The following is a 13,666-nucleotide window of genomic DNA, read 5'->3' as shown; positions in this document are numbered from 1 at the left end:
CCAGTGCTCAGACTGCCCGCAATAGGCTGAGAGAGGCTGGACTGAGGGCTTTTAGGCCTGTTGTAAGGCAGGTCCTCACCAGACATCACTGGCAACAACGTTGCATATGGGCACAGTCCCACCGTCGCTGGACCAGACAGGACTGGCAAAAAGTGCTCTTCACTAAACACTAGATGTTGGAACATTGCTGTAGGGACGTGCTTCCATTCAGTCTCGAGCATTAGTGAGGTCTGGCATTGATTTTGGCCGATTAGGCCTAGCTTGCAGCCCAATTCAGTTCCAATTCACCTCAAAAGGTGTAAGATGGGGTTGAGGTCAGGCCTCTGTGCAGGCCAGTCAAGTTCTTCCACACCGATCTCAACAAACCAGTTCTGTATGGACCTCGCTTTGTTCACAGAGACATTGTCATGCTGAAACAGGAAAGGGCCTTCCCCAAACTGTTGCCACAAAGTAGAAAGCACAGAATTGTCTAGAATGTCATTGTATGCTGTAGCGTTAAGATCTCCCTTCACTGGAACTAAGGAACGTAGCCCGAACCATGAAAACCATGAGCTTTACACCACTCCAGCTGACACTTGGCATTGCTTATGGTGATCTTCCATTAAAAACTGAATTCATTAAGTTCCCGACAAACAGTTCTGGTGCTGGCGTTGCTTCGAGGCAGTTTGGAACTCGGTAGTGAGTGTTGCAACCAAGGACAGATAAAAAAATAAAAAATGTTTGCACTACGGGCTTCAGCACTCAGCGTTCCCGTTCTGTGAGCTTGTGTGGACGACCACGTCGGGGCTGAGCCATAATTGCTCCTAGATGTTTCCACTTCACAATAGCAGCACTTACAGTTGACTGGGACAGCTCTAGCAGAGCAGAAATTTGACTGACTTGTTGGAAAGGTGGCATCCTATGACTGTGCCACGTGGCAAGGGAGACTTGTTGATGGAAGTTGGGCATCAAGTGTCTTAATGATGCAGAATAAAACCTGAAAAGCAGCCTCTGGAAGGAAAAGGGGCAGCGTTTGACCATGTATTTCAAAACTGGTGAACAATGAGTCGACACCTCCACCACGCTCTAGTTTGCACACCAGTTGTCGAAGTGGCAAAAGCCCCCCCTCTATTTCTCCCACTATCCTGTCGACACGGTGAATGGAGAATCCGTTGAGTGTAGGGCTGACCCCATTTAGTCGATGGGTCGATTTGTGTGGTTGACAGGCTGTATAAATCACATTGGCTAGCATGGCCTGTCTGCAAGGAACTTGGAACGTTGTATCGACTTAACTTGGGTCCGGCCTGAAGTTCACGATAGCAAACTTGCTAATTGTATAAAATATTCTCGTATCTTGTTTCCCAGTGAGCTCCGGACAGACATGTCTGGAACTACCTACCACTATCTGTGCAAGGGATAAAAAGAAAACCGGTAGGCCTGTTTTACGACGTTTCTATAGGATCAGAGCATTACTACTTTCTTTTTTTTTTAATGCTGCGTCTTTATTGAAAGAGAGCTGTAAAGATTTTTCAAATAAGCTACATTGAGATACTATTTTTTTTTTCATGGTTAGGCTCTCTTCAGTCATTTGTGTTATTTAACCAGTGTGCTTAAAGCATCAGATGAGCTCAGTAGCCTACATATGGTTGATATTATTAAAACGCAGGTTGTGTCTTTTATTGGGAAAAATACGTTTTACAATTGTTTTGGGGGGGTGTGACAGCCCAAATGGAGTTGAATAGCCTTGAGGGGGCATCTTGCCCAAGAGTCATGTTTCAGAAAAGCAGAGACCATTTCAGCTTTGGGTCCCGTAGGTAGCAAATCTTTGATCAGAGATTCTTTCTATCAAGTGACTAGTAGAATGTAGAGAAGAGATGGCAAGTTCTCCCTTCACCTTAATCTCTCCATGACCCCCCCCCCCTTACCTCTAATGTTGGTGTTACCTCTTGGGTAGCCTGAATTTGGTCGGAATAACATGAAGAGTCCAGGGCAGATAAGTTGAAGCCGGAATACAGTAACTGCCGATCTGATGTTCAAAAGTTGTCCGTTTGTAAGAATGATAGCGAATACATTTAGGGAAAATAAAGTGCCAAATAATCTCAAAGTTGGAAAAACGGAGGCCATCCAGTACAGCGCCATCTTCACAAAGACTAATTTTACTACAGCTCAGTAGCACTAGTGCCTCTCTGCTCTGCAGAGCGGTGGTGGGCTACCTCTGAGTGTTCAGCCTTTAGTAGTATTTGCCTTAATTGTTACCAGTAGTTTACCCACCCTTCTCTCTTCTTCCAACCATTCAGAGCGGTGGCTGGCTACCTGCGGGCCCTCAGCCTGAGCCCCAACCACGCAGTCGTCCACGGCAACCTGGCATGCGTCTACTACGAGCAGGGTCTTATCGATCTGGCCATCGACACGTACCGCCGCGCCATCGAGCTGCAGCCCCACTTCCCCGACGCCTACTGTAACCTGGCCAACGCCCTCAAGGAGAAGGGCAATGTAAGGAAGAACACGGTGTGTGTGTGTGTCCACGCAGTGAGCGACTGCTCCGTTATTCTGCATCCCTACTCCCAGTGTGAGAGGCACGGCTGTCCCAGCAGGCCGCAGCAGTTCACTGTGCCCTGTGCATGCCATGTCCTCCTTGACCCAGTTTAGGAGATGACGGTGGTCAGAGATCAGACTGGGGTGTGGTTAGATGGATATGCATGACACACTGTTCTTCGTGATTGTTGCGGCTATCCCTTTCACCACTACTCTCGACAAAGATTGTTTTGGGATGCTTAGATGTCTTCTGTTCAGCTGCAAATAGATTAAGATTGATATGGGTTCCAGCTGTCCGTTAGCTGTCCGTTAGCCGTCGCTGTTCTGCCTCTCTGTTCTGCCTCTCTGTTGGCCCCCTCTGGGCCTTGGCGTCTGTCTGTTGGGGTTTCCTTTTCTGTTGGCCCCCTCTGGGCCTTGGCATCTGTCTGTTGGGGTTTCCTTTTCTGTTGGCCCCCTCTGGGCCTTGGCATCTGTCTGTTGGGGTTTCCTTTTCTGTTGGCCCTCTCGGGGGCTTGGTGTCTGTCTGAAAATGTGAGTGTTTGTGTGTGGAGTGTTTGTGTGTGGAGTGTTTGTGTGTGGGGTGTTTGTGTGTGGGGTGTTTGTGTGTGGGGTGTTTGTGTGTGGGGTGTTTGTGTGTGGGGTGTTTGTGTGTGTGGGGTGTTTGTGTGTGTGGGGTGTTTGTGTGTGTGGGGTGTTTGTGTGTGTGTGGGTGTTTGTGTGTGTGGGGTGTTTGTGTGTGTGTGGGGGTTTGTGTGTGTGTGGGGTGTTTGTGTGTGTGTGGGGTGTTTGTGTGTGTGTGGGGTGTTTGTGTGTGTGTGGGGTGTGTGTGTGTGTGGGGTGTGTGTGTGTGTGGGGGGTGTGAGTGTGTGGGGGTGGGGTGTGAGTGTGTGTGGGGTGTCTGTGAATGTGTGTGGGGTGTCTGTGAATGTGTGTGGGGTGTCTGTGAATGTGTGTGGGGTGAATGTGTGTGGGGTGAATGTGTGTGGGGTGTCTGTGAATGTGTGTGGGGTGAATGTGTGTGGGGTGGGTGTCTGTGAATGTGAGTGTTTGTGTGTGGGGTGGGTGTCTGTGAATGTGAGTGTTTGTGTGTGAATGTGAGTGTTTGTGTGTGGGGTGTCTGTGAATGTGTGTGGGGTGTCTGTGAATGTGAGTGTTTGTGTGTGGGGTGTCTGTGAATGTGAGTGTTTGTGTGTGGGGTGTCTGTGAATGTGTCTGGCTGTGTGTGTCTCTGGTTTAACCATGTGTGGTTCGAACCCCGCCTCTCCCAGGTGTCCGAAGCTGAGGAGTGTTACAACACGGCCCTGCGTCTGTGTCCCACCCACGCAGACTCTCTCAACAACCTGGCCAACATCAAGAGGGAGCAGGGCAACATCGAGGACGCCGTCCAGCTCTACAGGAAAGCCCTGGAGGTGAGAGAGTTAACTATATGGCAGAATGCTCATCGAAAGCATTGACGGTAGCATTGAAAAGTATTTTACCTAAAGGAAGGCTGTTTATAAGCCCTTGTTTTTTTTTCTCGCAATCTTAATCACGTCAGCTCAGTGTTCTCTTTTTAAGGAAGTGTCATTTCATGAAGCTGGTGGTGACTGAAACTTTTCAGGGGGGGGGGGTGTATTTCCACAGTTTACAGCAGGACCACTCTAACCTGGCTAGTGTCCTGTTGTAGTATGTATTTTAACCTATAGGTGTCTTACTCTGCCCAGAGTGGGTGAAAACGTGCTTTGGCGATCATTTCGCCTCCTTGTGTTATAACATACATTTTACCAAGACAAATATGATTTGTTCATGTTCTGAATAGTTCAGTGGTGGTCTTTATCTAACATACCATTACCATGATATGTAAAAGTGTTGGATTTCATAACGTAATACATCCGGTAATATGAACGTAACGCGCCAATGTAAACTCAGATTTTTTTATATAAATATGAACTTTATCAAACAAAACATACATGAAGTCCTATGAGTGTCATCTGATGAAGATCATCAAAGGTTAGGGATTAATTGAATCTCTCTGCTTTTTGTGGCTCCTCTCTTTGGCTGGAAAAAATGGCAGTGTTTTTTTGTGGCCTGGTGGTGACCAAACATAATCGTTTGTGGTGCTTTCGCTGTAAATCCTTTTTGAAATCAAACACTGGCTGGATTAACGAGAATTTTATCTTTAAAATGGTGTAAAATACTTGTATGCTTGAGGAATTTTAATTATGAGATTTTTGTTTTGAATTTGGCGCCCTGCACTTTCACTGGCTGTTGCCCTAGACAGGTTAAGGCTACCTATCTGACGCGATGCAACTTTCCACACTTGTATTTTATTACTACTTTTTTTTCTGGACTGATTTAGTCGTCCTGATTCTGGCCATCCTACAAGGGTCAACACTGATTCTGGCCATCCTACAAGGGTCAACACTGATTCTGGCCATCCTACAAGGGTCAACACTGATTCTGGCCATCCTACAAGGGTCAACACTGATTCTGGCCATCCTACAAGGGTCAACACTGATTCTGGCCATCCTACAAGGGTCAACACTGATTCTGGCCATCCTACAAGTTGTCGACACTGATTCTGGCCGGCCTACAAGTTGTCGACACTGATTCTGGCCGGCCTACAAGTTGTCGACACTGATTCTGGCCGGCCTACAAGTTGTCGACACTGATTCTGGCCATCCTACAAGGGTCAACACTGATTCTGGCCGGCCTACAAGTTGTCGACACTGATTCTGGCCGGCCTACAAGTTGTCGACACTGATTCTGGCCGGCCTACAAGTTGTCGACACTGATTCTGGCCGGCCTACAAGTTGTCGACACTGATTCTGGCCGGCCTACAAGTTGTCGACACTGATTCTGGCCGGCCTACAAGTTGTCGACACTGTGATTCTGGCCGGCCTACAAGTTGTCGACACTGTGATTCTGGCCGGCCTACAAGTTGTCGACACTGTGATTCTGGCCGGCCTACAAGTTGTCAACACTCCAATAACTTTTGAATGGATCATGGTAGAGACCTGATGTTTGGAACAAGGATTTGAATATGTTAATATCTTAGATAATCCTCTAGTGGTCAAATTATGCACTTTTTGATTGGACAACCCTATAACCTGTGTGGTTGTTGGCTGCGGCCCACTCTAACCTGGCCAGTGTTCTGTTGTAAAATGTATTTTACTGCGGCCCACTCTAACCTGGCCAGTGTTCTGTTGTAATATGTATTTTACTGCGGCCCACTCTAACCTGGCCAGTGTTCTGTTGTAAAATGTATTTTACTGCGGCCCACTCTAACCTGGCCAGTGTTCTGTTGTAAAATGTATTTTACTGCGGCCCACTCTAACCTGGCCAGTGTTCTGTTGTAAAATGTATTTTACTGCGGCCCACTCTAACCTGGCCAGTGTTCTGTTGTAAAATGTATTTTACTGCGGCCCACTCTAACCTGGCCAGTGTTCTGTTGTAAAATGTATTTTACTGCGGCCCACTCTAACCTGGCCAGTGTTCTGTTGTAAAATGTATTTTACTGCGGCCCACTCTAACCTGGCCAGTGTTCTGTTGTAAAATGTATTTTACTGCGGCCCACTCTAACCTGGCCAGTGTTCTGTTGTAAAATGTATTTTACTGCGGCCCACTCTAACCTGGCCAGTGTTCTGTTGTAAAATGTATTTTACTGCGGCCCACTCTAACCTGGCCAGTGTTCTGTTGTAAAATGTATTTTACTGCGGCCCACTCTAACCTGGCCAGTGTTCTGTTGTAAAATGTATTTTACTGCGGCCCACTCTAACCTGGCCAGTGTTCTGTTGTAAAATGTATTTTACTGCGGCCCACTCTAACCTGGCCAGTGTTCTGTTGTAATATGTATTTTACTGCGGCCCACTCTAACCTGGCCAGTGTTCTGTTGTAATATGTATTTTACTGTGGCCCACTCTAACCTGGCCAGTGTTCTGTTGTAATATGTATTTTACTGCGGCCCACTCTAACCTGGCCAGTGTTCTGTTGTAAAATGTATTTTACTGCGGCCCACTCTAACCTGGCCAGTGTTCTGTTGTAATATGTATTTTACTGCGGCCCACTCTAACCTGGCCAGTGTTCTGTTGTAAAATGTATTTTACTGCGGCCCACTCTAACCTGGCCAGTGTTCTGTTGTAATATGTATTTTAACGTGTGGTTGTTGTCTTCAGGTGTTTCCAGAGTTTGCTGCGGCCCACTCTAACCTGGCCAGCGTTCTGCAACAACAGGGGAAACTCCAGGAGGCCCTCATGCACTACAAGGAGGCCATCAGGTCCGTAGACAGACTCCTCCCCCCGTCTCGCCCTCTCATCTCAATCAGTTGTGGTTTGACAATCGACAGAAGCAACTTATAGGGATGCTGTTTCAAGGGTCTGAATCGAGTTGATTGGTGTCCTACTTTATTGTTTGTGTCTGTAGAATCAGCCCTACGTTTGCTGATGCCTACTCCAACATGGGCAACACTCTGAAGGAGATGCAGGATATCCAGGGAGCTCTACAGTGTTACACCAGAGCCATCCAGATCAACCCTGCCTTCGCTGACGCTCACTCTAACCTGGCCTCCATACACAAGGTGACTCATCTGCCATCTCTGTTCTCAACCCCAATTCTAAATCAACTCCTATCAGACCTACAAAAGGCAGTGAAGTCGACTTCACTTTTCTTTTGTCACTGATATTCCGCAGAACAAAATTGGGTCTGCAATTCGTTTTCTAATGAATGGATATATTAAAATGTATTTTATTTATAAAGGAAGTTGTGTTATGATTCAGTTATTGTCCCCTCCCCCCTCAGGACTCTGGAAACATCCCAGAAGCCATTGCTTCATACCGTACAGCCCTGAAACTGAAGCCTGACTTCCCTGATGCCTACTGCAACCTAGCACACTGCTTGCAGGTACACACACACTCACTACACACACACTCACTACACACACACTCACTCACTACACACTCACTCACTCACTACACACACACTCACTCACTACACACACACTCACGCTTTCACACTCACTACACACACACTCACTACACACACACTCACGCTTTCACACTCACACACTAGTCTCCTATGTCAAGTTACTGCAGATACGCTCGAGGCCAAATCCTCATCTATCGATGAAAGTTAAACCAAGTAAGGCTCAACTTACTGCTCTTTGATTTACATTTCCCAGATGTTCCACTTCAGACTGCCTCACAAAACTTCTCACACCAACACACACCTCGCCACTTAGACAGCAGTCCTCTCCTCTCCACAGATTGTGTGTGACTGGACAGACTATGATGATCGTATGAAGAAGCTGGTGAGCATCGTGGCTGACCAGTTGGATAAGAACCGTCTGCCCTCGGTGCACCCCCACCACAGCATGCTGTACCCCCTCTCTCACGGCTTCCGCAAGGCCATCGCTGAGAGGCACGGCAACCTCTGTCTGGACAAGGTACAGGCCCTCATCAAAGCAAGTACAGCATTGACCTTCTATTCAGGTGTAAGTTGGGCTGGGATGCTTGCATGGTGAAGGGTAAACGGTAAGGTGGGATGGCTTGGAAGTTACCCGCCTGGTGCATTTTAAGGAAACTTAAGCCCTTAAGTCTTTTATTTGGTTGAAAATATACATTAAAAGCAGCCATAGATGGCAGAAGGTGGTAGGGTTGCTTGCAGGGCTTCCCCCTGCTTGGTCCGGTCATGGATTGGTTATGGTTGGATGTTAAGGTCAGGTTCAGGCTAGTTGTAACTGCGTAATGGACGAGGGATCTGGTTTCAATCTGCCTTGTCTAGTTGGACCACGTGAACGGAGCTATAGGGTTTATGGTCATTGTCTGACAGGCTGTGATGTTCCAGTGTCCATACTAGCAATCATTCTATGTAGTATGCTAGAATAGAGCCTTGGACTAGGTTTCAAATGGCACCCTTTTCATTACGTAGAGCAGTATTTTTGGTTAAGTAGTTCACTATACAGGGAATAGGAAGCCGTTTGGGATGTATCCTGGTTAGTCTAACGCACCCCGTCCCTCCACAGATCAATGCGCTCCACAAGCCGGCCTTTGAGTACCCCAAGGACCTGAAGGCCAGTGCAGGTCGTCTGAGGGTGGGATATGTCAGCTCTGACTTCGGGAACCACCCCACCTCCCACCTCATGCAGTCCATCCCCGGCATGCACAACTCTGAGAAGTTTGAGGTGAGGGTTTCTAACTGTTGTGTGACATTACCACTAGACTGACAACAACCAATGATTTAAAATGAACTGATGTTTGTTTACTTGGATTCGATTGTCATTTAAACCAATGTTTTTTTTAAATGTAATAGTGACCAAACATTACTTGAAATTTGTTGGTCATAACATGGTTATAACATGTTTGGCGGGGGTTCTAACGGTTGGTCATAACATGGTTGTAACATGTTTGGAGGGGGTTCTAACAGTTGGTTGTAACATGTTTGGCCGGGGTTCTAACAGTTGGTTGTAACATGGTTATAACATGTTTGGCCAGGGTTCTAACAGTTGGTTGTAACATGTTTGGCCAGGGTTATAACAGTTGGTTGTAACATGTTTGGCCAGGGTTATAACAGTTGGTTGTAACATGTTTGGCCAGGGTTATAACAGTTGGTTGTAACATGTTTGGCCAGGGTTATAACAGTTGGTTGTAACATGTTTGGCCAGGGTTCTAACAGTTGGTTGTAACATGTTTGGCCGGGGTTCTAACAGTTGGTTGTAACATGTTTGGCCGGGGTTCTAACAGTTGGTTGTAACATGTTTGGCCGGGGTTCTAACAGTTGGTTGTAACATGTTTGGCCGGGGTTCTAACAGTTGGTTGTAACATGTTTGGCCGGGGTTCTAACAGTTGGTTGTAACATGTTTGGCCGGGGTTCTAACAGTTGGTTGTAACATGTTTGGCCGGGGTTCTAACAGTTGGTTGTAACATGTTTGGCCGGGGTTCTAACAGTTGGTTGTAACATGTTTGGCCGGGGTTGTAACATGTTTGGCCGGGGTTCTAACGGTTGGTTGTAACATGTTTGGCGGGGGTACTAACAGTTGGTTGTAACATGGTTGTAACATGTTTGGCCAGGGTTCTTACAGTTGGTTGTAACATGGTTATAACATTCTCTCCCCAGGTGTTCTGCTATGCCCTTAGCCCAGATGACAACACCAACTTTAGGGTTAAAGTGGTGGCCGAGGCCCATCACTTCACTGACCTGTCACAGGTGAGTGAACTCAGATTGAGAACTGAATCTAAGTACTTCAGAAGTAGCTTCCTTTTCTCTGTCCACTCGGCCACATCCAACACTTCAGAGTAAAGATTTAAATCCTCTCCCTTCCCACTCCTCCTGTCTGTCTCTCCATCTCCTCCTGTCTCCCTCCATCTCCTCCTGTATCTCCCTTCCATCTCCTCCTGTATCTCCCTTCCCTCTCCTCCTGTATCTCCCTTCCCTCTCCTCCTGTCTCTCCCTTCCCTCTCCTCCTGTCTCTCCCTTCCCTCTCCTCCTGTCTCTCCCTTCCCTCTCCTCCTGTCTCTCCCTTCCCTCTCCTCCTGTCTCTCCCTTCCCTCTCCTCCTGTCTCTCCCTTCCCTCTCCTCATGTCTCTCCCTTCCCTCTCCTCATGTCTCTCCCTTCCCTCTCCACTGTCAGCTCCCGTGTAACGGTAAGGCAGCAGACAGGATCCATCAGGATGGACTCCACATCCTGGTCAATATGAACGGCTATACCAAAGGAGCCCGCAACGAGCTGTTTGCCCTGCGCCCCGCTCCCATCCAGGTGAGATAATCAGGCGTTATTTAGCCGTGTTCATTTCTATACAACAATAGAAACGCATCATGTTAAGTGTTTGTGCCATGTTTCATTAGCTGTATTTCATTGTTTTAAGGTCATACCAACGATCCTTTTGCTATTTGATTTAGAATTTTAATACTCCTTGAAGTATAAAACAAATTGTAATCGGCCTTACTGCTATTTGACCATGAAAACCCATTGAATAACAGAATGAATTGTATGCTTTGGCGTTAAGATTCCCTTCAATGTAACTAAGGGTTCTAGTGCAAACCATGAAAAACAACCCCAGACCATTATTCCAACTTTAGTTGGAGCAGGTAGCGAACTGTTGGCATCCGCCAAGCCCAGACCATTATTCCAACTTTAGTTGGAGCAGGTAGCGAACTGTTGGCATCCGCCAAGCCCAGACCATTATTCCAACTTTAGTTGGAGCAGGTAGCGAACTGTTGGCATCCGCCAACCCCAGGTTGGTTCGTCAGACTGCCAGATGTTGAAGTGTGATTCATCACTCCACAGACAGCGTTTACGCTGCTCCTGAGTCCAATTGCCGCGAGCTTTACATCACTCCAGCCGACGCTTGGCATTGCGCATGGTGATCTTATGCCATGGAAACCAATTTCATGAAGCTCTCTATGAACAGTTCCTGTTCTAACGTTGCTTCCAGAGGCCATTTGGAACTTGGTCGTGAGTGTTGCAACCGAGGACAGACAATATTTACGCGCTACGGGCTTCAGCACTCAGTGGTCCCGTTCTGTGAGCTTGTGTGGCCTACCGCTTTGCTGCTGAGCCGTAGTTGCATCTAGACTTTTCCACTTCACAATAACAGCACTTACAGTTGACCAGGGCAGCTCCAGCAGGGCAGAAATGTGACTGACTTGTTGGAAAGGTGGCATCCTATGACTGTGCCACGTTGAAAGTCACTGAGTTCTTAAGGCCATTCTACTGCCAATGTTCCTCTATAGAGATTGCATGGCTGTGTGCTTGATTACATTTTTTTTATTTTTAATAATAATTATATAATACACACATACAGTTGAAGTTTGAAGTTTACATATATTTAAGCTCAGTTTTACAATTCCTGACATTTAATCCTAGTAACAATTCTCTGTCTTAGGTCAGTTAGGATCACCACTTTATTTTAGGAATGTGAAATGTCAGATTAATAGTCGAGAATTATTTCTTTCTTTCATCACATTCCCAGTGGGTCAGAAGTTTACACACACTCAATTTGTATTTGGTAGCATTGCCTTTAAATTGTTTAACTTGGTTCAAATGTTTTGGGAGCCTTCCACAAGCTTCCCACAATAAGTTGGGTGAATGTTGACCCATTCCTCTTGACAGCTGGTGTAACGGAGTCAGGTTTGTAGGCCTCCTTGCTCCCACACGCCTTTTCAGTTCTGCCCACACATTTCCTATAGGATTGAGGTCAGGGCTTTGTTGTCCTGCCACAAATGTGGAAGTATGCTTGGGGTCATTGTCCATTTGGAAGAGTCATTTGCGACCAAGCTTTAACTTCCCGACTGATGTCTTGGGATGTTGCTTCGATATATCCACATAATTTTCCATCTTCATGATGCCATCTATTTTGTGAAGGGCACCAAAGCACCCCCACAACATGATGCTGCCACCCCCGTCCTTCACAGTTGGGATGGTGCTCCTCGGCTTACAAGCCTCCCCCTTCGTCCTCCAAACATAACGATGGTCATTATGGCCAAACAGTTTTATTTTTGTTTCATCAGACCAGAGGACATTTCTCCAAAAAGTACTATCTTTGCTCGAATGGGCAGTTGCAAACCGTGGTCAGGCTTTTTAATGTATGTTTTGGAGCAGTGGCTTCTTCCTTGCGGCCTTTCAAGTTGTACTTGTTTCCTCCAGCATCTTCACAAGGTCCTTTGCTGTTGTTCTGGGATTGATTTGCACTTTTCGCACCAAAGTACATTAATCTCTAGGAGACAGAACGTGTCTCCCTCCTGAGCGGTATGATGGCTACATGGTCACATGGTGTTTATACTTGCGTACTATTTGTACAGATGAACGTGGTACCTTCAGGCGTTTGGAAATTGGTCTTGGCTGATTTTCTTTTGATTTTCCCATGATGTCAAGCAAAGAGGCACTGAGTTTGAAGGTAGGCCTTGAAGTACATCCACAGGTACACCTCCAATTGACTCAGGCTAATTGACATCATTTATCAGAAGCTTCTAAAGCCATGACATAATTTTATGGAATTTTCCAAGTTGTTTTAAGGCACAGTCAACATAGTGTATGTAAGCTACTGACCCACTGGAATTGTGATACAGTGAATTATAAGTGAAATAATTTCTGTAAACAATTGTTGGAAAGATTACTTGTGTCATGCACGAAGTAGGTGTCCTAACCGACTTGCCAAAACTAGTTTGTTAACAAGAAATTTGTGGAGTGGTTGAAAAGCGAGTTTTAATGCCTCCAACCTAAATGTATGTAAACTTATGACTTCAACTGTATTTATACACCTGCCATCAATAGGTGTTGCTGAAATAGCCGACTCCACTCATTTGAAGGGGTGTCCGTATTTTTGAGTTGCACCCCCTTTTTCAGAACCTTTAATTCGTCAGGGCATGAACTCTACAAGATGTCAAATAAATTCCACAGGGGTTCTGGACCATGTTGACTCCAATGTTTCCCCACAGTTGTCACGTTGGCTAGACGTACTTGGGGCGATAGCACATGCTTGACGCACACAGGAAACTGAGTGTGGGAAAAACCCAGCAGCGTTGCAGTTCTTGACATTCTCAAACCGGTGCGCCTGCCATACCCTGTTCAAAGGCACTTTAATCTTTTGTCTTTCCCATTCACCCTCTGAATGGCACACACATACAATCTGTGTCTCGAGGCTTTAAAATCATTCTGTAACCCGTCTCCTCCCCTTCATCTACACTGAAGTGTATTCAACAGGTGACATCATTAAGGGATCGTAGCGTTCACCTGGTCAGTCTGTCATGGAAAGAGCAGCTGTTCCTAATGTTTTGTACGCTATGCTTTAACTGAAACAAAAGAGGCCTAGAAGAAAGGCTAATATTTTAACAATCTTATTTTTTGCTCACAAAGTAGTTCAAGAAGATTGAACTGCATATTTCCATGAAACTGATTGAGATCAAATGATTGGCAGGCATTCTGTTTGGACATTTCATCATTAACACATGAAGAATTATAATTTACGATTGACAGTGATGGCCTACTTGGTGTTTTGAGGGTATTAAAAAGGTCACGTTTTCTTGAGACAACATATTTGGGGGTAGGCCTGTTCTACAATGATATTCAGTAGGCTACATCTGTCATTAAACTTTGAATTATTTTTTTATTTAAGTGCGCTCCCTCATCAAAAAAAGTCACTACACGACAGCTGGGATATAATGTCCAAATAAAGTTGAC

The 13,666-nt window shown here is 46.1% G+C and overlaps 1 protein-coding gene and 1 long non-coding RNA gene across 11 annotated transcripts in view; one reads left to right on the top strand and one right to left on the bottom strand.

Annotated features, from left to right (window-relative positions):
* The window catches only part of LOC118377664 (UDP-N-acetylglucosamine--peptide N-acetylglucosaminyltransferase 110 kDa subunit-like), a 36,556-nt gene that overhangs the window by 11,603 nt on the left and 11,287 nt on the right, over positions 1-13,666 (top strand). For 2 of the 6 annotated variants that reach the window (XM_052487684.1, XM_052487680.1), the window contains exons 7-15: positions 2,277-2,487; positions 3,783-3,923; positions 6,669-6,769; positions 6,916-7,069; positions 7,291-7,392; positions 7,754-7,951; positions 8,513-8,671; positions 9,604-9,693; positions 10,118-10,243. In XM_052487684.1, the coding sequence (XP_052343644.1) occupies positions 2,277-2,487; positions 3,783-3,923; positions 6,669-6,769; positions 6,916-7,069; positions 7,291-7,392; positions 7,754-7,951; positions 8,513-8,671; positions 9,604-9,693; positions 10,118-10,243 (1,282 nt within the window). The remainder of the gene's footprint in view (positions 1-2,276; positions 2,488-3,782; positions 3,924-6,668; positions 6,770-6,915; positions 7,070-7,290; positions 7,393-7,753; positions 7,952-8,512; positions 8,672-9,603; positions 9,694-10,117; positions 10,244-13,666) is intronic. The other 4 variants (XM_052487683.1, XM_052487685.1, XM_052487681.1 and 1 more) reach the window with 3 other exon arrangements.
* On the bottom strand, positions 5,198-6,644 carry LOC127913916 (uncharacterized). 5 transcript variants are annotated; one of them, XR_008087244.1, is made up of 4 exons: positions 6,567-6,644; positions 6,469-6,517; positions 5,734-6,321; positions 5,198-5,684 (listed from the first exon to the last, which is right to left on the bottom strand). It is a non-coding gene; the product is annotated as an uncharacterized LOC127913916 (long non-coding RNA). The 5 variants fall into 5 exon arrangements; XR_008087245.1 differs by having other exon boundaries at positions 5,734-6,272; positions 6,420-6,517; positions 6,567-6,620; XR_008087243.1 differs by lacking the exon at positions 6,469-6,517.

This window comes from Oncorhynchus keta, chromosome 30 (assembly GCF_023373465.1).
Source record: "Oncorhynchus keta strain PuntledgeMale-10-30-2019 chromosome 30, Oket_V2, whole genome shotgun sequence".
NCBI lineage: Eukaryota > Metazoa > Chordata > Actinopteri > Salmoniformes > Salmonidae > Oncorhynchus > Oncorhynchus keta.
Note: the sequence above shows the minus strand (reverse complement) of the source record. Positions and strands in the feature narration are given on the sequence as shown.